Raw genomic sequence first — 23973 nt, 5'->3', positions numbered from 1 at the left:
ATAAACCAAAGAAGTGAGATATGTCTTACTGAAAATCCACAAATATGCTTTCATCACAAAGCAATATTTGTGGACAAATATGACTTTCTACAGAGATCTTGTTGTAATCCTTTTGGTGCAAAGAATCATTCTGTTAAAAAGGGTTTACCGATTATCAATGTGGAAACAGCAAAATAATTGCAAGCCAAGACTAAGATCAATGTCAAACCTGGTCAGCCCAACTTGCAGAAAACAATTTTTAGCAAAGAAAGCAGGAAAATCACAGTCCACTTCAAAGCAGTCAGAAGATGAAGCATATCCAGAAGTATCAATCGATTGAAGTCTGACTGCTTTTGGGGTCTCCTCTGTAAAATTTCAGAGAGTATCAAAAAGGGATGTGAAAGGTTACGCAAAATGAAAAATAAGCAAAGTTCAAGAGGAAATTGGGAGTAACATTGCTGCTCGAGGATTCAAACACCTAGCACAAGCAAGACATGCCCTGATTGTGAAGATTATAAGCAGCTGATTAAAGAATTGAAAAAGAAGTTGCAATTGTCAAGGCAGCCTGAAAAATTGCAAATACTGACATTAGTACCACAAAGCTGAGCTATAAAAGAGACAATGCAAAAATTTGGTGTTTCAGACAGGATGGTAAAAGCAGCTAGGAAGTTACGGGCAGAAAATGGTGTATTAGCTCTGCCAAAGAACAACTGTGGCAAGAAGATTCCAGATGCCGTAAAAGAAAGAGTGGTAACATTTTTTCAGAATGAAGAATTTAGCCGAATTTGTCCAGGTACAAAAGACCGTGTATCAATTAGAATAGAAGGAAAGAAAGTTTTGATGCAAAAATACCTTCTTCTGAATAATTTGAAAGAAATGTTTGCTGCATATCAACTTCAGCATGGGCCTGAAATTTGATTTTCCAAATTTTGCAAATTGAGGCCAAAATGGTGCATCACTGTGGGTGCCGCAGGAACCCACTCAGTCTGTGTTTGCACTTTACACCAAAATGTGTAACTGATGCTTGCAAGCACTCCAATTAAAGAAGGTTATAAGAGTCTGACTGCTAAAACAGTGTGTGCTTTGGAATCCAAAGACTGCATCCTTCATCGCTGTGAAATGTGTCCGGGAAAAGAACTACTTGGAACGGTTTTTAGAAAGTAGTTTTGAAGACAGTGATCCACATGATACCATTGAGTTCAAACAGTGGGTGCACACTGATAGAGATACATTAGAAACCAAGCAGATGACCACTGAGGATTTTATTGAAGATCTGATTGTCAATTTTTGAAAACTTTCCACTCATTATTATGTTGCAACGCACCAGAGCAAGCACCTAAAATGGATAAAAGAAAGCTGTAAGCCAACTGAACTGATCATATTAATGGACTTCACTAAAAATTATTCCTTCACTGTCCAGGATGCAGCTCCAGGTTTTCACTGGAATAACAGTCAAGTAACTTTACACCCATCTGTAGTGTACTTCAGAAATAACTTCGACATCAGCAGCATCAGCTACTGTATAATAAGCAACAGCCTGAAACATGATGCAATCACTGTACATGCTTCTATAGTGAAATTAATAGAAGATCTAAAGTGTCTCCTTGTAAAAATAACACACATTTACTACTTCAGTGATGGGTCAGCAACACAGTACAAAAACTTCAAAAATATTCTCAATCTCTGCCACCATCAAAATGACTTTGGAATCTCAGCTGAATGGAACATTTTTGCTACAAGCCACGGAAAATCTCCATGTGATGGAATTGGAGGAACTGTTAAGTGCCTGGCAGCAAGAGCAAGCCCTCAAAGATGAACTGAGGACCAAATTTTGACACCAACTGATTTCTTTAAATACTGTACAAAGAATATCAGAGGAATCCAATCTTTTTCTTTTTTCCCTTCCAAAAGAAGAAATTGAAACATTAAAAACTGAGCTATCCAATGATACAATTTTTTTGTGGCAAATGTTGACCAAAGCCAAGCAACAGTTTCATTCAGAAATATTACTACCTTACAACCAGGCCAATACATTGCCTGTATATATGATAGAAAATGGTGGACTGGTAATGTGTGTGAAGTTTCAGAAGAAGAAAATGATGTTTTTGTCAGTTTCACGCACCTCAATGGACATGCACATTCATTCTGTTGGCCCGCCAGCCGGAGTGGCCGTGCGGTTCTAGCGCTACAACCTGGAGCCGAGCGAGCGCTACAGTCGCAGGTTCGAATCCTGCCTCGGGCATGGATGTGTGTGATGTCCTTAGGTTAGTTAGGTTTAATTAGTTCTAAGTTCTAGGCGACTGATGACCTCAGAAGTTAAGTAGCATAGTGCTCAGAGCCATTTGAACCATTTCTGTTGGCCCGCTAGGCAGGATGCTTATTGGATTCCAAACCAACACATTATTTCTGTCATTCCAGCTCCATCAGCAACAAGAATGGGCTGACATTATAGCTTGGTTGAATCAACTGAAATTGCTATTAATAACACATTTCGGCAAATGAATTAATAAGAACTGAACTTTTTCCCCCACTAGAAGCAAGAAAGTTCAATACAAAAGACTTGTTTTGTCTTTATTAGGTACAAAGATATTTTTTGATGACATTGTAAAGCAGGAAAATAAACAACTTACCTCAATAGTCCTATTTGATTTTCTACGGCGCTTTGGCACATGATCTTCCACCTCATCTACAGTTATGGAAGGACGATGCTTTCTCCAAGATCTAATAGTACGGACCACGTCCACATCAAGGTCATCTTCAGACCGGGAATAACTTAAATCCGATAGCAGCGAACCTTAAAGAAAAACTTTTATGACCAACACTACAAATTATTATTTATTTATTTGTATACGATACACATTTAAAACAAGTGAATAATAAATCATAATTTTCATTTACACCTTGGGGTATCATTGCATGACTGTTAATGGACTTCAGATTTGATGGATGTAAGGATAAAAACAGGATGTCCTGCCACAACCCATCACATAAACACAAGCTGCACTCCCAATAACACTGATGAGAAGCTTTAATGAGTCTATCAGTAAAACCGCTTTTAAGTTTTCTTATGAAAAGGTTTTTTTTTTTTTTTTTTTTTTTTTTTTTTTTTTTTTTTTTTTTTTTTTTTTTTTTTTTTTAATATTGCCCTCAGAACAATATCGCCAACTGCACAGACAAGCTGCTTAAGTTATTTCAATGTTGTGATTTAAGTTGCAAACTTTTTCCCCCTTGTTCTTTGACCCTCTCAACCTATGAAACAATGGTGGCTATGGACTTAGTTTTCTGTTAAGTGTTTTACACATTATGCAAACAACACAGAAATGCCCTAACATTGTCACCAGCATTTCAGTAATGAAATGACACTGTTCATCTGAAGAGGATGAAGTGACACATTAACCCCTTTGTAGGCCATGGGGGATACACTTACCACTGTCTGTGTTTCCTTACTGGATTTAAGGGAATACATTGTATCAGTTCTGCAAGTGTCTGGTGTATAGTAGTAATCTGCTGCAGTTTGTTGTGAAATGTCCCTTTTAGGTCTATGAGAAGTACATATCAAACCAAATAACATTTTAATTTTCAAGGGAATAATATTTAGCACCAAGCCGTTTCTCAAAGAGACTTGGGCAGCATGTATGTATTGAAGTGGGGAGTTAGAAACGACAGAGAGGTTTCATCCCCGCTGTAGCCCTCAGCGGTACACAGTCCAACAACAGGCTACAGCAGCCCATTCAGCCCACGGCCACCCCAACGTCCATTCAGCCCACGGCCACCCCAACCCCGTGTTATTGTGTGGTTCGGCCCCCAGTGGACCTCCTCGGGAACGTCTCATTCCAGACAATGTTTGCGTGGTAGAGTAATTATGGTGTATATGTACGTGGAGACTGTTTACGTAGCAATTGCTGACAGTGTAACTGAGGCAGAATAAGGGGAACCAGCCCACATTCACCGAGGCAGATGGAAAATGACCTTGACGCTAATTTGCAGATGGATTCGTGCCGGGGACTGGCACTAATTCCCGCTTGGGAAGCAGTGCGTTAGACCGCACGGCTAGCAGGGAGGTATACTAACCACAAAATTTGTTTGTCTTCTGTTGACCTTGGGAAGCACACTTTTCACCAAATTAGTGGTTTTACAAAGCTTCTGTGAATAAGTCTTACCATGTCTGGATGTGCCAATCATCTTGTGGTAAAAAAAAAAAAAAAAAAAAATCTGCTTTATTTTGACATTGACTCGCTACAAAAGAATGCGCCCATGAAAGTGTTAAGAAATAAATTTGAAGGTGAATGTGGTGTGTGCAATTTGCATCAGCTACAAATGACTTTACTCATTTCTCCACTGTTACACCATGCTGACAGTTGCTGATAATTGGTGGCCCAACTGACTTAATTGATAACTGGGTATATAACTTTATGTAAGGTGAATCTCAACTTCTCCTGCATTGCAAGTTCCTGAAGAAACTTTGCACCACATCAACATTTTCTTTCTATCTGACTGGGTACTAGTGGTAATTTTTGACAGTTCCTTACAGAAACTTGCATCATCTGTGAAAAGTCAGATGCAATTAATAATTTCTGTGAGGCCATTAACATACAATGTTGACACTGGCGATAGTAAGACTTTCCTGGAGTGCACAAAAATTTTTTCTGGCTTTGGCTGAATGGTCATCAAGGTAACGAGCAACATTTTGCCTGTCAAAACATTTTCCATGAGCTGCAAACTTGGATAAATATCAAACAGAACTATTTTATTTAGTAGGCATCTAAAGCACTGAATCAGAAGCTTCAGTCCGTCTAAAAGCATCAAATCCACTGAGCCATCTCCATCCACGGCTTCCAGCAGATATTACATCCAATGTGTTACGTAATTTCAGAATAACGAAAAGGATCGTTGCTACTCACCATGTAGCGGGCATGACAACACGCAGAAAGGCACAACAAAAAGGCTGTTACACAATTAGCTTTGAGCCAACAGGGCATTTGTCAAAATTAGACAACATACACACACGCACACACTCATGCAAACGCAATTCATACAGACATGAGCACAAGCTCTGCGGGTGGTGTTTGCTTTCAACAAAGGCCTTGTTGGTCGAAAGCTAATTGTGTGACAGTCTTCTTCTTGTGCCTTTCTGTGATTCAACGTCTCCAGGTGAGTAACAACTATCCTTTTCCTTATACTGTTATACTCCACCCTGGATTTTCCACTTTTCACTCAATTTCACACAACCCAGATTTTCAGAAATCACTGGGAAAAGTTGTAGCTTTGCTCATCCAGAAAAAAATACTTTTTTTTCTCTTTGTCTTCTGTGGCTGTGCTAATGTTCTTGCACAGACTTTTCAGTTGTTGCTGTACTACATGTAATGTGTTAGTGTAAAAATGTACTTTAAGGCCCAATTTTCTGATGCTGCTGGAGATCAGCGACTACCCACATCAAATTTGTGGTACAAATCTAACCTGAGGCGCTGCCCCCCCCCCCCCCCCCTCTCTCTCTCTCTCTCTCTCTCTCTCTCTCTCTCTCTCTCTCTCTCTCTCTCGATGATGCAGGACAATAGATTGCATGAGCAGTGGATAGCCTTTTGAGACTGTGGGATGGCTTATGGGCAGTACATTCCACATTTTCAAATATACCCTTTCCTCCCCGTAACCACCTCCTCTCTCTTCATTGGACAATATAGGTTTTGTGTGTGTTTCCTGTATAAGTTAATTCTGAAGGACATCCTAAAGCTCTGTGACATTTTAAGTCTTGTTTAGGTGCCTGTCAAAACCACAAAAAATACAATGAAAGCATAAATCAAACAACTTGGAAGTGGTCCTGTATTGGTACCTGTAGTATCACAGTCTTCTTTTATTGCACTGAGTCTCTGTGCTTCAAGGATGTTAGTATCTTGTCTCCCTATGCTGACACGACTGCGGCTGGTAGTGTTATTTAAGAATGCAAGTCTTTCCTTTGTTTCATCATTTATTCTGTTTTCTATGAATACTACCTCTCTCACCAGACCAATCTGCTTCTCCTGGAAAAAAAAAGAAAGTTTTTGTTCTAACATAGCACAAGCTACATATCACTAAACTAAAATGGAAATAAAATAAATGAAATTTTTTAGACCTTAACAGCATGTACCCGGTGGTTATACTTAAACTGACAATGTTCTGAGTGGTGCAGTGTTGGCTGTATACATCACAGGATGCTGGAACATGGTAGCGTGTTTCCTAGGGGTTGAGTTGATTTTGGTGAAGGAGACCAGACAGCAAGGTCATCGGTCTCATTGGATTAGGGAAGGACGAGGAAGGAAGTCGGCCGTGCCCTTTCGGAGGAACCAACCCGGCATTTGCCTGTGTGTTTCCTAATCGGTGTACTTATGAAGTATGCTGAAAAAATAACACTTCCACTTTCTGGCGCCAGGTGAAAAGATGATGCTATAAGCAGTCAATGTGGTTTGGGTGCAGCAAAAGGGGAGGAACAATCAAACACATGACAACCCTAGATTTGGAGCATGGTTATTACGATATTGTCACATTTTACAATATGTGTTTAATATCATTCCTGACTCAGGAACATGCCGCATCTCTAACACAGCATGTCTGACAGTAGCTCGCAGCATATCTGGTGTAATCAGAGCAATATGTCACCATATGATATCCTTCAGGTCAGGAAGTGTCCAGATACATCCCTGATAGACATGACCTTCCAGATATCCCCACAACCAGAAGTCACATGGATTGAGACAGGGAAGTCTGGAAGGCCAAACACCTTGAAACTGCCTAGAGATAATGCAGTCATTACTGAAGGTTTCTCGAAGCAAATCTGTCACCTGTCAAGCAACATGTGGTGTCCCCCCACCTTGGAAGAATATATTGGTGTGGACACAGTTGCATTTATGTGAAGCTGTCATCATGTGCAAATGTCACTGTACACCTAACTGGCCAGCGATGTGTCATATCCTTGAAGAAAAACAGACCAAGAATGAAATCACACCCACCAGTCACATAACATGAGTGCTGTGGATGTTGCACAACACATGGTTGGTTGGTTGGTTTAGGAGAGGGGGAGAAGGCACCAAACTACCATCAGTCCCTTGTTCCCAGTAAAATAATTACACAACGAAAAGAACAAAAGAAAGGAGATGTACAGCACAATAACAAGAGAAAGGAAGAACCAGAAAAATGAGAGGACAACCAACACTACGGTGGACAAAAACAGGAAAGGAAAACCACAGAGAGAAGCAAGAAACAGGTAGAAGGGGTAAAACCAAGAGAGCAGATGACTGTAGCCATGAGAATAAAAAGGAAAAGCCAGCCATTATGCGACACATTAAAACATCCACCCTTAAAGTATTAGAGTGGAGAACACAAATGGGACAAAGGACATGCGCTAAAACATATTTAGAATGATAAAACACAACGTCGCATATAAAACGTAAAACTAAATTAGCCGATGAGGCCTTGTCAGCTAAAATTAATGGCAACGAGACCTGTAACTGAAGAGCCTGTTGCAGGGCATCCAAAGAAGAATAGCTCACCAAGACATGGGCCACTGTCAGCCGGGAGCCACACCGAGACTGAGGTGGCTCATCACGGTGCAGGAGGTAGCCATGTGTCACCCAAGAGTGGCCAATGCGGAGCCAGCAGAGAACCTCAGTGTCCCCACGAGAGGCCCACATGGAGTACAGCCACACATTCATAATCTCCTTCGTGGCACACAGTTTGTTGTGCATGCTGAGGTTATGCCATTTCGTCTCCCAAAGCTGCAAAACCTTATGGTGTAGTACTGAATGCAAGTCAGTTGCAGAGAAGCCAATCTCCATAAGTGGTTTCTGCGTAGCCTGTTTGGCCAGCCTGTCTGCAAGTTTGTTGCCTTGGATTCCAACATGACCTGGGGTCCACACAAACACCACAGAATGACCGGACCATTCCGGTGAACAGATGGCCTCCTGGATGGTCGCTACCAAAGGATGACAAGAGTAGCACTGGTCGAGAACTTTTAGGCTGCTCAAGGAGTCAGTACACAGAAGAAATGCCTCCCCAGGACATGAAAGGATGTGCTCAACAGCACGTGATATAGCCACCAGCTCGGCAGTGAAAACGCTGCAGCCATCAGGCAAGGAATGCTGTTCAATATGTCCTCCATGGACATACGTGAAGCCAACGTGGGCATCAGCCATCGGTGTAAACCACTTTGTGGCCTCTGTACTTGGCAAGAATTGAGGGGAAGTGGCAGTGGAGAGCTGTGGGGTTAACAGAGTCCTTTGGGCCACGTGAAAGGTCCAGGCAAAGCTGCGGCCTAGGTGTACACCATGGAGGTGTACGTGAATGGACCTCAAGTATAGGTGGTAAAGGCAAGGACTCCAGTTTGGAAAGAAAGGATCGGACACGAACTGCAATTGGAAACCCTGACCTGGGCCGCCGATTCGGGAGATGAACCACCGTGGGTGGGAAATGGATATGGTGATTCAGATGCGCAGGAGAACTATGAACGTGTGCTACATAACTGGCCGGCAGTTGTGCACGCCTCACCTGCAATGGAGGCACTCCGGCCTCCACAAGGACGCTTGTCATCAGACTCATCCTAAAACGTTCCGTCGCTAGGTGAACACCACAGTGATGCACTGGGTCGAGTAAACGCAATGCTGAGGGCGCCGACGAACCATAAACCAGACTCTCATAGTCAAGGCGGGATGGAACAAGGGCTCTGTAGAGCTGCAGCAGCATAGAGCGATCTGCACCCCGGTTGGTGTTGCTCAGGCAGCAGAGGGCACTGAGGTGCTGCCAGTACTTCCGCTTAAGGTGAGGAAGCCAAGACAATCAGGTGTCAAAAACCAGTCCTAAAATTCGATACATCTCTACTACAGTAACAGGATCGTCAGTAAGGTAAAGTTCTGGTTCCGGATGAACGGTACGAAGCCGACAGAGGTGCATAACACGTGACTTTGCGGCCGAAAACTGGAAACCGTGGGCTAGAGCCCATGACTGTGCCTTGTGGATGGCTCCCTGTAGGCACCACTCAGCAACACCAGTACTGGTGGAGCAGAAAGTGCAGTAGTTGTCTGCATATAGAGAGGGTGAGACGGACGGCCCTACAGCTCTGCTAGACCGTTAATGGCCACTAAAAATAGAGATACACTCAATACAGAGCCCTGCGGGACCCCTTTTGGATATTGGGGGGGGGTCTATGGGAGGCACCAACTTGTACACAGAAAGTACGAAGAGACAGAAAAATCTGGAGCGGGTCTCTGATACCCAACTCTTATAATGTGCCAAGGATATGATGGCGCCAGGTGGTGTCATACGCTTTTCATAAATCAGTAAAGACTGCAACAAGGTGCTGGTGTCTGGAAAAGGCTGTTCGGATGGCAGACTCGAGGCTCGAGAGACATCAGATTATCAGTGGTAGAGCGACCCAGGTGGAAGCTGCCCTGGCTCAGAGCCAGTAGGCCACATGACTCCAGGACCCAACTCAACCGCTGTCACACCATACATTCCAGCAGCTTAAAAAGAACGATGATGAGGCTGATGGGCAGATAGCTATCCACATCGAGTGGGTTTTTGCCGGGTTTGAGCGCTGGTATGACAGTGCTTTCCTGCCAGTGCGATGGAAAGACACCATCGAACCAGATGCGGTTGAAGATCAAGAGGAGATATCACTTGTAGTGAGACAAGAGATGTTTAATTATCTGACTGTGGATCCGATAGGGCCCAGGAGCTGCGTCAGGGCAATGTGCAAGGGCACTGAGGAGCTCCCACTCTGTAAATGGGGTGCTATAAGGTTCACTGTGGCGTATAGTGAAAAAGAGGACTTTCCCTTCCATCCGCTGTTTGATAATGCGAAAGGTTGGGGGGTAATTCTCCAACGCTGAGGCACGAGCATAATGCTCAGCAAAGTTCTTGGCAATCGCATTTGGGTCGGTAAATAACACACCATTTATGTTACATCTACATCTACATCTATACTCCACGAGCCACCTTACGGTGTGTGGCGGAGGGTACTTATTGTACCACTATATGATCCCCCCTTCCCTGTTCCATTCACGAATTGTGCGTGGGAAGAACGACTGCTTGTAAGTCTCCGTATTTGCTCTAATTTCTCGGATCTTTTCGTTGTGATCATTACGCGAGATACATGTGGGCGGCAGTAATATGTTGCCCATCTCTTCCCGGAATGTGCTCTCTCGTAATTTCGATAATAAACCTCTCCGTATTGCGTAACGCCTTTCTTGAAGTGTCCGCCACTGGAGCTTGTTCAGCATCTCCGCAACGCTCTCACGCTGACTAAATGTCCCCATGACGAATCGCGCTGCTTTTCGCTGGATCATGTCTATCTCTTCTATTAATCCAACCTGGTAAGGGTCCCATACTGATGAGCAATACTCAAGAATCGGACGAACAAGCGTTTTGTAAGCTACTTCTTTCGTCGATGAGTCACATTTTCTTAGAATTCTTCCTATGAATCTCAACCTAGCGCCTGCTTTTCCCACTATTTGTTTTATGTGATCATTCCACTTCAGATCGCTCCGGATAGTAACTCCTAAGTATTTTACGGTCGTTACCGCTTCCAATGATTTACCACCTATGGCATAATCGCACTGGAATGGATTTCTGCCCCTATGTATGCGCATTATATTACATTTATCTACGTTTAGGGAAAGCTGCCAGCTGTCGCACCATGCATTAATCCTCTGCAGGTCCTCCTGGAGTACGTACGAGTCTTCTGATGTTGCTACTTTCTTGTAGACAACCGTGTCATCTGCAAATAGCCTCACGGAGCTACCGATGTTGTCAACTAAGTCATTTATGTATATTGTAAACAATAAAGGTCCTATCACGCTTCCCTGCGGTACTCCCGAAATTACCTCTACACCAGGAACACCTGTTGGGGTCCGGTACCCAAAACCTCATTTGATCTTTGCCCAGACTTGGGAAGCTGATGTATGGCACCCGTAGGTCGAAACGTACCAAGAGGAAGGCACCGGTAGCAACCCTGTTGTCTTTGGGTCCCCGGTAAACAAGCCAGATGACATGAACACCCCGACATTCCAAATTCGCGCAGAGCTCGTCGTCAGGCTGAAAGAGGTGGTCACGATGGAAAATAATCCCCTGGACCATGTTGAGGCTTTTATGGGGAGTGAGGGAAACAGGAGTATCACCCAGCTTGTCACAGGCGAGTAAGGCTCGGATTGTGCTGGGGATGCTGTCTGAATCAAGACCGGGTCGTTTCACATCTTGGACAGCTCTGTCACTCCTCCGAACTTATCCTGAAGGTGTTCAACGAAAAACTGAGGCTTCGTCGGCAGAAAAGAGTCCCCTTTGGTTCTGCTACAGACTAAAAACAGAGGCGAATATGGCTCTCTCCATTTTGTAGCTCTACATACCTCCCATGGTGTATCGAGAGAGGGAAATTATTTAGGGTCATATCTGTCAGCATGGTATTCTATCTTTCCCTTCTTAGAGACTGCTGGTGCCATACGGTCACCAGCAAGAAATGACTTAGTCAACTTGATTAAGGGTCATCCGCCCTGATGCCACCCACTCCGATCAGGGGCTCTCCCCACATGCGCCACCGAGCCACAGCAAAGGCCAACTCACATGACGGCCGTTGCCGGGAGTCCTGACACCCCAGAAAGACACGCAGGTACATGAAGGCCCCACCACAATAGACTGACTACTGTGCTGGATATTGGGTGCAGAGAAATCCAATACTGTCATGGGGCGAAACAGGACAGGTGACAATGGAAGAAGATGACATACTCCTGAAACTGTCCTCACACAAATAGTTGAATCGCAGGTGGAGATGCAAAGCCATGACAAGAGATTCAGGATATTTAATCTAAGGGCACTCTTACACCACATAAAGCATCCTTACCCATATGGCCCACACTTCTGTAGAATTTTGAAAGTGGCACGTCAAACAATAGAATGGGACCTGAACTCATAGGGCCGAAAAGTGAGAGACTCCTTTTTGTTGCCTCTTACGACAGGCAGGAATACCTCAGGCCTATTCTAACCCCCGGACCCGTAGGGGGGAACAGTATTGACAACATGCATGTAAAGACTGGCTCTGTTAGCAGAGCCAATGATTCCATTGCTGGCCACAGCTTTGTTAACCAGCTGCTCAAGTCAGAGATGTTAACAGCTTTATATTGAACAAGTGACGAAAGAAAAGGTATCCACACTTCTATTATGTACTTGGCCATAATCTCTATTTAGCATGAGAAGGCACAAAGTAACTGACCATTACCATAGCAACAACCAATCAGAGGATGAGCTTGGCCCCACCAATTCGGTCCATCACTGTCACTAACCAATAGTTGCAGCCAGAAACGCAAAAATTTACTCCTCCTCATTATTTTTCTGTGTGGTGGTTATTTTACAAGAATGTATTAAAATACCTGCAAAAGTACGCAGAAAAGTTTTAAATTGAGCCATGTGCCAAGATAACCCAATAACGCACATTAAAGGGCAGTGTGAGAATGTATCTAGGAAACACCCTGCAGCCATATTGTGTGTACATACAAATGTGAACCAACATGCTTGAATGTCCATCACTGTTATTTTCATTAAGGTATAACTGAGAAGACTGTCCACAGTTTGAAGCAACACATTGAAATAAGGGAAATAAAGGTTATGTGTGATCTACAAATACTGGAGAAAGCTGAAGGGTCATTCCACGCATTGTCCCCAGGGGATGATACTGTGACCATCTCAGAATTTAGTCATATTTGGTACAAGGATACCTATATGTCTTAACAGTAAAACTCTCAAATAGCAGTGTCCTAACTAACCTTTTTGAGGAAAATCAGTTTTGAATGCTCAAGGGTGTGTAGCTTGTCAGCCAGGCACGAATTTACAAATTTTCAGAGATCTACTACTTAGTATGTAGATCTCAGTTTTTTAATGCGCCCAGTACACAGGCCATTAAGTTCATACAACGTATAAAAAGTAGGATGCATCATACAGGTTGTTCGCAGAAAATGTTGAAACATTCATTCCCTTTTTCAGGCTGTGCAAAGATTCCATGATTCTTGTAAAAAAAAAAAAAAAACGTAACTTCGTACAAGAGAACAATTCAGACCCCACCTTGTGCTCTTTAACTCTTAATCATAGTGTTAAGTATAAATTACAGTGAAAAGCATTTCACATTGCAACAAATTTGACAAACTTCACAGACCTGGAGGAAGGGGGTAGGGGCGAGGGCAGGATGTAGACAACTGAACCTCAGCTTGATTTTTTGCTGAAATGTTTACATACCTAATAGAATATTCTTCTTTGTCTTGACAACTGCGAACGCATTTTATTCAATGACAAAGAATAAAATGAAAATGCCACTCCACATTCACCACTAAAGAGAATTGTAATTCCTTGAAAAATTGTTCCTGAAAGATATGGTTGATCCAGGATACTAGAGATGTTTCCATCACAAAAAGATGTGTGTGGCACTCACATCAGCAACTGTGTTGTGCCAATTCATTCTCCAGGCATAGGAGACAAATTACAAATAAGCAATTTCATCACTATAAATATTATTTGTGTAATTAGTACTGAATGTGAAGCCTGTAATTGGTGTCTAAAATTTACGTAAAACAGAGGTTTTACCATCAGCAGTTTCAAATAAGTCTTGTTTTAATTAATCGTGCTATTTCATTTTCTCCCAAACAGTAAAGCATGAAACTTTCTCTTTTACACAAGTCATGCATGAAGTGAATGAAGCTGAATGTGAAGCTGGCCAATATTTGTGTTGTACCTGCTTCAATACTGCTGAAAGGAAAGAAGTCAGCTCAAGAGATTCAGACGATGCTCATGACCCATCCAGTATTCTTCGTCAGTCCCTGAACAAATCTGACACCCTGCTCAGAATGTTACCACTGAGGTCAGTTCCTGCCAGCTACGAACAAGCTTATGGAAACAAATCACATCAAATCAGCTGAAGTAAGAAATGCAAGTCCATGAGAGCAGGGCAAAGATTTTTCTGATGTAATGGACCGCCTAATTTGGACATGTAGAACTTAAACTTGCAGTGAACATATTCAAGTTTTAACACTTGCCCCACCTTCGTGGAGCACTGCCAGAGTAACAGCTACTTTTGGTGTCACAGGGCACACTGTATACACAGCAAGGAAAGTTAACAACAGTAGTCGTGTATTTGCTTCTCCAGAATGCAGGAATCGTCAAATTATGTTACCTGATACTGTGAAACAAGATGAGAAGTTTTATTAAAATGACGATTTTTCAAGACTTTGTGCAGGAAGCAAAGATTATGTTTCCAACACTGTAGATAACATGTCCAATGTCCTGGAAAGACCACTGTATAAGAATTCGATGGACATCAGATGGACCTGAAAGATGATTGTAATAAGATGATAAATTCACTTCGATACCCAGGAATTCAGAACCACTTAAATTGGAAAGAATGCACAGAAAATGTTGTGGGGAAGGTGAACCAAAGACTGCTTAGCAGAATGCTTAGAAGATGCAACTGGTCTACTAAAGAGACCACCTACACTATCAAATGTTTTTCATTCCAGTCTTTGCTCATACTACCAATTCTTTTGATGCTGATCGGTTTCAGTCTGTTATGACCATCCTCAGATCTTTTCAACATCATGTTCTAAAGTGATAAAGTCATAATGGCACTATGCCTATCCATCCTCTTTTGGAAGTACTGCGGCATGGTGAGAGATCTTTAGGAAGTCCGAAGAAGAGCAGCAAGTTTTGTACTATCGAGAAATAAGGGACAGAGTGTCATGGACATAATACAGGAGTTGGGGCTGACATAATTAAAACAAAGGCTCTTTTTGTGCTGTGGTGGAATCTTCTCACGAAATTTCAATCACTAACTTTCCCTTCCGAATGCGAAAAATTTTTTCTGACATCATCTTACATAGGGAGAAATGATCATCAAACTAAAGTAAGGGAAATCAGAGCTCACACAGAAAGACATAGGTGTTCATTTTTCCATGCACTGTTCAAGATTGTAATAATAGAGAATTGCTGTGAAGGTGGTTCGATGAACCCTCTGCCAGGCATGTAGGTGTGATTTGCAGAGTAGACCAGCTTGTGTAGATGGATGCATATGGGCAGAACCACCATAATAAGTTTCCAACTGCCTGTCAGTGAACTCTGTGAATATCTAGCCAAGATGGTTGATGATCTGCAGCAACACCATTACACAGCAAAAGTGCAATCTTCATAATTACAATACTGCATGGAAAATTCGGCCCATTCTGATATCCTAGTTATTCCAGAATTGACTGAAAATTATAGTTTCTTGATACAAGGCAAGTTGCAGAACATTAGTGCGATAATTCTCAGGCAACTCTGATTCCATTTGCAGTACACTACAATTCTGTAAAATATCTGAGTATGTGCTGTATACACAGGCACCGACTCCATGGGGCCCGAGGGGGACCAAGCCCCCTCAAAAATTCGTTTCAGGAGGAGGTCAAAGCCCCCCGCCCCAAATAATTTAAGAAAATTATTAGTTATATTATATTATTATTATTCTTTAACACTCACTATTCGACGTGTAGGCAGGGAAATCAGGACACGCTCAGTGTAAAGACACTTCAGCTATCAAGATATTAGCAATAAATTTTCAGAGTGTTCGGAATAAAGTTCCTGAATTTACTGCCCTCCAGAAAGCATGTGGTGCGCAAATTATTCTTGGGACTGAGACTTGGCTTAACCCTGAGATAGGAACGTGTATCGGAAAGACAGATTAGACACCGTAGGAGGTGGTGTTTTCATTGGAGTTGACAAAAATATTGTGTCTACTGAGGTCGAAGCAGAGTGTAATTGTGAAGTTATCTGGACTCATTTAACAGGGCTAGGGGAAATAAAGTTAATTGTGGGGTGGTGGTGTCGGCCACCAGGTTCCACCGTGACAGTTCTAGAATCATTCACAGGGAGTCCACATTCTGTATCGCATAAGTACCCAGAGCATGCTGTATTAGTTGGAGGCGACTTCAACCTACCTAGTATAGACTGGGATGTCTATGGATTCATTACAGGTGGTACAGACAAGCCGTCGTGTGAATTACTTTTGAACACATTATCCGAAAACTGTCTTGAGCAGCTAAATCAACAGCCAACGCGTAATGGAAATATTTTAGATCTAGTAGCCACGAACAGACCAGACCTAATCGACAGTGTCAGTGTTGAGACAGGGATTAGTGATCATGATGTAGTCATTACGACTATGGTTGCGAAAGTTAAATAGTTGGTCAAGAGGACTAGGACAGTATTCTTACTAGAAAGAGCAGATAAGCAGTTGTTAGCATCCCACTTAGTAAATGAATCGACTTCATTTACTTCCGCTACGATAGACGTGAAAGAATTATGGGCAAATTTTAAACACATTGTAAATCACGCATTGGAGAAGTATGTGCTGAGAAAGTGGGTTACGGACGGAAAAGACCCACTGTGGTTTAACAGCGCAATTCTGAGAATGCTCAGGAAGCAAAGACAGTTGCATTCCCAGTACAAGAAAGGTCGGGCGAATGAGGACAGGCAAAAGTTAGTTAGAGATTCGCGCTGCTGTAAAAAGAGCGATGTGCAAAGCATTCAACCACTTCCACCGTCATACCTTAGCAAAAGATCTTGCTGAAAACCCAAAGAAATTCTGGTCTTACGAAAAATCGGTAAGCGGGTCGAAGGCTTCCATCCAGTCACTCACTGATCAAACTGGCCTGGCAACGGAAGACAGCAAAACGAAAGCTGACATTTTAAAATTAGCATTTGAGAAATCTTTCACGGAGGAGGATCGTACAAACATACCGCTGTTTGAGTCTCATACAGATTCCCATATGGTTAAATGATGATGGTGTCCTCTTGGGTAAAATATTCCGGAGGTAAAATAGTCCCCCATTCGGATCTCTGGGCGGGAACTACTCAGGAGGACGTCGTTATCAGGAGAAAGAAAACTGGTGTTCTACGGATCGGAACGTGGAATGTCAGATCCCTTAATCGAGCAGGTAGGCTAGAAAATTTAAAAAGGGAAATGGATAGGTTAAAGTTAGATATAGTAGGAATTAGTGAAGTTCGGTAGCAGGAGGAACAAGACTTTTGGTCAGGCGAATACAGAGTTATAAATACAAAATCAAATAGGGGTAATGCAAGAGAGGGTATAATAATGAATAAAAAAATAGCAGTGCGGGTAAGCTACTACAAACAGCACAGCGAACGCATTATTGTGGCCAAGATAGACAAGAAGCCCACGCCTACTACAGTAGTACAAGTTTATATGCCAACTAGCTCTGCAGATGACGAAGAAATTGAAAAAATGTATGATGAAATAAAAGAAATCATTCAGATAGTGAAGGGAGACGAAAATTTAATAGTCATGGGTGACTGGAATTCGGTAGTAGGAAAAGGGAGAGAAGGAAACGTAGTGGGTGAATATGGATTGGTGCTAAGAAATGAGAGGGAGCCGCCTGGTAGAATTTTGCACAGAGCACAACTTAATCATAGCTAACACATGGTTCAAGAACCATAAAAGACGGTTGTATACATGGAAGAAGCCTGGAGATACTGACAGGTTTAAGATAAGTTACATAATGGTGAGACAGAGATTTAGGAACCAGGTTTTAAATTGTAAGACATTTCCAGGGGCAGATGTGGACTCTGGCCACAATCTATTGGTTATGAACTGTAGATTAAAACTGAAGAAACTCCAGAAAGGTGGGAATTTAAGGAGATGGGAGCTGGATAAACTGACTAAACCAGAGGTTGTACAGAGTTTCAGGGAGAGCATAAGGGAACAATTGACAGGGACAGGGGAAAGAAATACAGTAGAAGAAGAATGGGTAGCTTTGAGAGATGAAGTAGTGAAGGCAGCAAAAGGTCAAGTAGGTAAAAAGATGAGGGCTAGTAGAAGTCCTTGGGTAACAGAATAAATATTGAATTTAATTGATGAAAGGAGAAAATATAAAAATGCAGTAAATGAAGCAGGCAAAAAGGAATACAAATTTCTCAAAAATGAGATCGACAGGAAGTGCAAAATGGCTAAGCAGGGATGGCTAGAGCACAAATGTAAGGATGTAGAGGCTTATCTCACTAGGGGTAAGATAGATACTGCCTACAGGAAAATTAAAGAGACCTTTGGGGAAAAGAGAACCACTTGTATGAATATCAAGAGCTCAGATGGAAACCCAGTTCTAAGCAAAGAAGGAAAAGCAGAATAGTGGAAGGAGTATATAGTGGGTCTATACAAGGGCAATGTACTTGAGGACATATTATGGAAATGGAAGAGGATGTAGATGAAGATGAAATGGGAGATAGGATATTGTGTGAAGAGTTTGACAGAGCACTGAAAGACCTGAGTCGAAACAAGGCCCCGGGAGTAGACAACATTCCATTAGAACTACTGACGGCCTTGAGATGTACGAGACAGGCGAAATACCCTCAGACTTGAAGAAGAATTTAATAATAATTCCAATCCCAAACGAAGCAGGTACTGATAGATGTGAAAATTACCGAACAATCAGTTTAATAAGTCAAGGACGCAAAATACTAATGCGAATTGTTTACAGATGAATGGAAAAACTGGTAGAAGCCGACCTCAGGGAAGATCAGTCTGGATTCCGTTGGAACACGTGAGGTAATACTGACCATATGACTTATCTTATAAGCTAGATTAAGGAAAGGCAAACCTACGTTTCTAGCATTTGTAGACTTAGAGAAAGCTTTTGACAATGCTGACTGGAATACTCTCTTTCAAATTCTGAAGATGGCAGGGTAAAATACAGGGAGCAAAAGGCTATTTACAATTTGTACAGAAACCAGATGGCAGTTATAAGAGTCGAGGGCCATGAAAGGGAAGCAGTGGTTGGGAAGGGAGTGAGACAGGGTTGTAGCCTCTCCCCGATGTTATTCAACCTGTATATTGAGCAAGCAATGAAGGAAACAAAAGAAAAATTCAGAGTAGGTATTAAAATCCATGGAGAAGAAATAAAAACTCTGAGGTTCGCTGATGACACTGTAATTCTGTCGGAGACAGCAAAGGACTTGGAAGAGCAGTTGAACGGAATGGACAGTGTCTTGAAAGGAGGATATAAGATGAACATCAACAAAAGCAAAACGAGGATAATGGAATGTAGCCGAATTAAGTCGGGTGATGCTGAGGGAATTAGATTAGGAAATGAGACACTTAAAGTAGTAAAGGAGTTTTGCTATTTGGGGAGCAAAATAACTGATGATGGTCGAAGTAGAGAGGATATAAAATATAGACTGGCAATGGCAAATAAAGCGTTTCTGAAGAAGAGAAATTTGTTAACATCGAGTATAGATTTAAGTGTCAGGAAGTCGTTTCTGAAAGTATTTGTTTGGAGTGTAGCCATGCATGGAAGTGAAACATGGACGATAACTAGCTTGGACAAGAAGAGAATAGAAGCTTTCGAAATGTGGTGCTACAGAAGAACGCTGAAGATTAGATGGGTATATCATATAACTGATGAGAAAGTATTGAACAGAATTGGGGAGAAGAGAAGTTAGTGGCACAACTTGACTAGAAGAAGGGATCTGTTGGTAGGACATGTTCTGAAGCATCAAGGGATCACCAATTTAGTATTGGAGGGCAGCGTGGAGGGTAAAAATCGTGGAGGGAGACCAAGAGATGAATACACTAAACAGATACAGAAGGATGTAGGTGGCAGTAGGTACTGGGAGATGATGAAGCTTGCACAGGATTGTTTGATCTGACATGTTCCACATCCTGGAGGACCTCCTCACTACAGATCAATTGGAATGAAAGTAAATCGAATCCAATAGTAGCATGGGGAGCAGCATCAAACCAGTCTCAGGACCGAAGGCCACAACAACAACAACGGATTCCCGTATGGAGGACATAGTGATAAACATCCCTGGGGTTAAAAAGCAGCTGAATGGGTTGAAAAATAAATAAATCGCCATGTCCTGATGGGATTCCAATTCGGTTTTACAGAGAGTACTCCATTGCACTGGCTCCTTACTTAGCTTGCATTTATGGCGAATCTCTTGCCCAACGTAAAGTCCCGAGTGACTGGAAAACAGTGCAGGTGACACTTGTATATAAGAAAGGTAGAAGGACAGATCCTCAAAATTACAGACCAATATCCTTAACATCAGTTTGCTGCAGGATTCTCGAACATATTCTCAGTTCGAATATAATGAATTTCCTTGAGACAGAGAAGTTGCTGTCCATGCATCAGCACGGCTTTAGAAAGCATCGCCTCTGTGAAACTCAACTCGCCCTTTTTTCACATGATATCTTGCAAACCATGGATGAAGGGTATCAGACGGATGCCATATTCCGTGACTTCCAGAAAGCGTTTACCTTGGTGCCCCACTGCAGACTCCTAACTAAGGTACGAGCATATGGGATTGGTTCCCAAATATGTGAGTGGCTCAAAGACTGCTTAAGTAATAGAACCCAGTACGTTGACATTGATGGTGATTGTTCATCGGAGGTGAGGGTATCATCTGAAGTGCCCCAGGGAAGTGTGGTAGGTCCGCTGTTTTCTATCTACATAAATTATCTTTTGGATAGGGTGGATAGCAATGTGCGGCTGTTTGCTGATGATGCTGTGGTATACGGGAAGGTGTCGTCGTTGAGTGACTGTAGGAGGATACAAGATAACTTTGACAGGATTTGTGATTGGTGTAAAGAATGGCAGCTAACTCTAAATAAAGATAAATGCAAATTAATGCAGATGAATAGGAAAAAGAATCCCATAATGTTTGAATACTCCATTAGTGGTGTAGCGCTTGACACAGTCACGTCGATTAAATATTTGGGCAATATAAGTGGGACAAGCATGTAATGGTAGTTGTGGGGAAGGCAGATAGTCGTCTTCCATTCATTGGTAGAATTTTGGAAAGATGTGGTTCATCTGTGAAGGAGAACGCTTATAGAACACTAATATGACCTATTCTTGAGTACTGCTCGAGCGTTTGGGATCCGTATCAGGTCGGATTGAGGGAAGACATAGAAGCAATTCAGAGGCGGGCTGCTAGATTTGTTACTGGTAGGTTTGATCATCACGCAAGTGTTGTGGAAATGCTTCAGGAAATCAGGTGGGAGTCTCTGGAGGAACAGAGGCGTTCTTTTCGTGAATCGCTACTGAGGAAATTTAGAGAACCAGCATTTGAGGCTGACTGCAGTACAATTTTAATGCCGCCAACTTATATTTCGCGGAAAGACCACAAAGATAAGGTAAGAGAGATTAGGACTCATACAGAGGCATATAGGCAGTCAGTTTTCCCTCGTTCTGTTTGGGAGTTGAACAGGAAGAGAAGATGCTAGTTGTGGTACGAGGTACCCTCCTCCATGCACCGTATGGTGGATTGCGGAGTATGTATGTAGATGTAGATGCTTTGTAAAATCACAAAATTATGTTAGAATTTTTTATTTTCCTTGTTTGAGGATAGCACTGTCATAACTAACCTTGGCGTGAATTATGATAGTGTTACGGTGCTATGGGCACACTTAGAATTTGTCCTAGTGCTCGAACCTACAGGGAAAGTCTGGCGCCGGCAGGCCAGCGCTGTGGTCGCGGTGACATCAAAAGAACTACAGCAGAAGCACCTGGAACCCTCCACCTCGCGTCGCCTAGACACTTCAAGACATTACAGTGCCGCGGCTATATAAAGCCCACCCTGCTGATGCAGTCATTCAGTGCGGATAGTTCCGTTCAGTGCATGCTGTAGATGTGTTTAGTGTTCCTACTTTAGTGTCTATTGCTCTATTTTATACAACTATATTTTATTCGTTTACTTTAGTCTCTTTAGTGTATTGTGAATTAAGTTTGCAATGGATTAATTTGTTACCTAAAAGGTGTGCTTGGAAGTTGTTGATACTGCAAGTCAACCTCCAACAATTATTGTGTCGTCAACTGCTTTGTCATCTTTAGGCGAGAACCGTTCAGAGCCGAAATCTGGATAATACGGTAAGGGAATATTGTTTCAGAAGTCTTGGTTGATCAAATATACATGGCTAGAATATGAAGCATCAACCGAAAAAGCTTTTTGCAAAACCTGCAATGAGGCAGATGCTGAGAATCTGTTACAATTTTCTTCAATAAAAGAAGATGCATTTACTTTCATATTGTTTTCTAACTGGAAAAAAGGTTTTGGAAAAATGCCATCTTCTTCAAAATACATTTACGCGTAAAGAAAGGGTTCTGAAACTAAATTCTATCACTAACCCAATTGAATGAACAGTTACATAGTGACATGAAGAAAGGCCACTTAGCTCTTGAGAATTTTTACTACCGTACAATTTCTATGCCGACGAAGACTAGCAATTTGAGGGCACGAAGATGTAAACGCAATTTTTTTTTTTCAATTGTTGGAGCTCCGAAAGAATGACATACCTGAGTTTAAAGATTGGTTAGGGCGTTCGGGATATAAGTGGATGTCCCATGATATTCATAACGAGAGCATTGATCTACTACGAAAGTCTGTGTTGAGAAAGGTACTGGCTTCAATCAAGAAGATGGAACATTTTTCTATTATGGTTGGCGAACAAGTGATTGTTTGATTCATGAACAAGTGTCATTTCGTATTCATACTGTCGATGATTCCTTAATCATCAATGAAGACTTTACTGGCTTATACAAGACCCCAACACTAAATCTGTTTAATATTTTAAAAGATGTTTTTGCTCGTCTTGATTTGTCACTGGATAACTGAAGAGGACAGTGCTATAATGGTGCCTCAAATATGAGAGGTAAGTTCAAAGGACTAAAAAAGTTAATTTTGGATATACAACCAACAGCATGTTATGTGCAATGCACTGCTCACAGTTTGGGCTTGGCAGTTTAAACAGTCTCCGCCATCTTACGTCCATGAGGGATATTATGGCTTTAGCCACGGACTTAATAAACACCATAAGGGAATCCAACAAAATGATAGGACTTTTCAGAAGCATACGCTGTGAGAGCGCCAACGACCAAGGTGGTCTACGACCCCTTTGCCTGACTTGATGGACTATGCGAGCTTCTAGTATCTTGAAAATATTGAAAAACTTTGAAGAACTTCTAGAGTTTTTTTTAAACATTTTCTGCAGAGGACGAAACAGAGGCAGGTTACAAATGTGCAGGCTACCTGAGTCAATGTTACAATTCAAGACTGACTTCTTTTTATGTCTTTATCGCCAGGCAATGAACCCACTAGAGGATGTCAATGAAAAAACTCAGTGCCCTTATCTAAGAGATGCTGATTTGGAAAAAACATATGAGGGCTCGATTTGTATATTGAATGGACGGCGTCATAGTTCTGAACACTTTTGGGAATTGTGTCTAAAAGAAAAACCTTCACAAGTTGATGATCCTTCGCTTCCTCGGAATCTAAGTAGACGAAAGAAATACAAAAAACAACGAAGCCAGCTCACGGCACACTTTCAAAACCTCAAAGGAATACTACAAAGCTATTTACATTGTAGTTTGTGAAACAGTGCAATCTTGCATTACTGAGCGGTGTGCCTCAACTGGACTCACAAAGGTCATAGTAGTTGAACATGAGTGCTTGCTTTTAGTGAACAGAGGTGAAACAAATTTGGAAAAATCAACTACATTTCTCAAAAATGACCTAGACATTGAGAGACAACGCTTACACTTTAATATGTTAGCTGATATCGCTAATAAAAAACAACTGAAACTTCCTGGCAGATTAAAACAGTGTGCCCGACCGAGACTCGAACTCGGGACCTCCGAGTGAAAATCTCATTCTCAAAAAATAACTGGTCATAAAAACATGCATGATGTAAGAAAGTACATTACACAAGAGCCTGCAGTTGGAGAAATGTTACGTGAAGTAGTGAAGTGCATTAAGCTTCTCCAAGTAGTTCCAATCATGACAGCAACAGCAGAACAGTCATTTAGCACCCTTAGATGGGACAGAAGCGACAACAACTTGGCTGTTCTTCATGCCCACCGACATGTTATGGACGAATTGGATACCCGACCAGTCATCAACGACTCCATATTCAGTAATCCAGTCAGACGGTCGACATTTGCACCTTTCTAA

At 42.1% G+C, this 23973-nt stretch overlaps 1 protein-coding gene across 1 annotated transcript in view; it reads right to left on the bottom strand.

The window, feature by feature from the left end:
• LOC124788278 (rac GTPase-activating protein 1) overlaps positions 1-23973 on the bottom strand; it is a 138038-nt gene that overhangs the window by 109359 nt on the left and 4706 nt on the right. The window contains exons 3-4 of the mRNA XM_047255505.1: positions 5807-5993; positions 2610-2773 (exon numbers count right to left, since the gene is read on the bottom strand). Of these exons, the coding sequence (XP_047111461.1) occupies positions 2610-2773; positions 5807-5993 (351 nt within the window). The remainder of the gene's footprint in view (positions 1-2609; positions 2774-5806; positions 5994-23973) is intronic.

The sequence above is a fragment of the Schistocerca piceifrons genome, chromosome 3 (genome assembly GCF_021461385.2).
Source record: "Schistocerca piceifrons isolate TAMUIC-IGC-003096 chromosome 3, iqSchPice1.1, whole genome shotgun sequence".
NCBI classification, from domain to species: domain Eukaryota; kingdom Metazoa; phylum Arthropoda; class Insecta; order Orthoptera; family Acrididae; genus Schistocerca; species Schistocerca piceifrons.
This window is presented reverse-complemented; position numbering and strand designations above follow the sequence as displayed.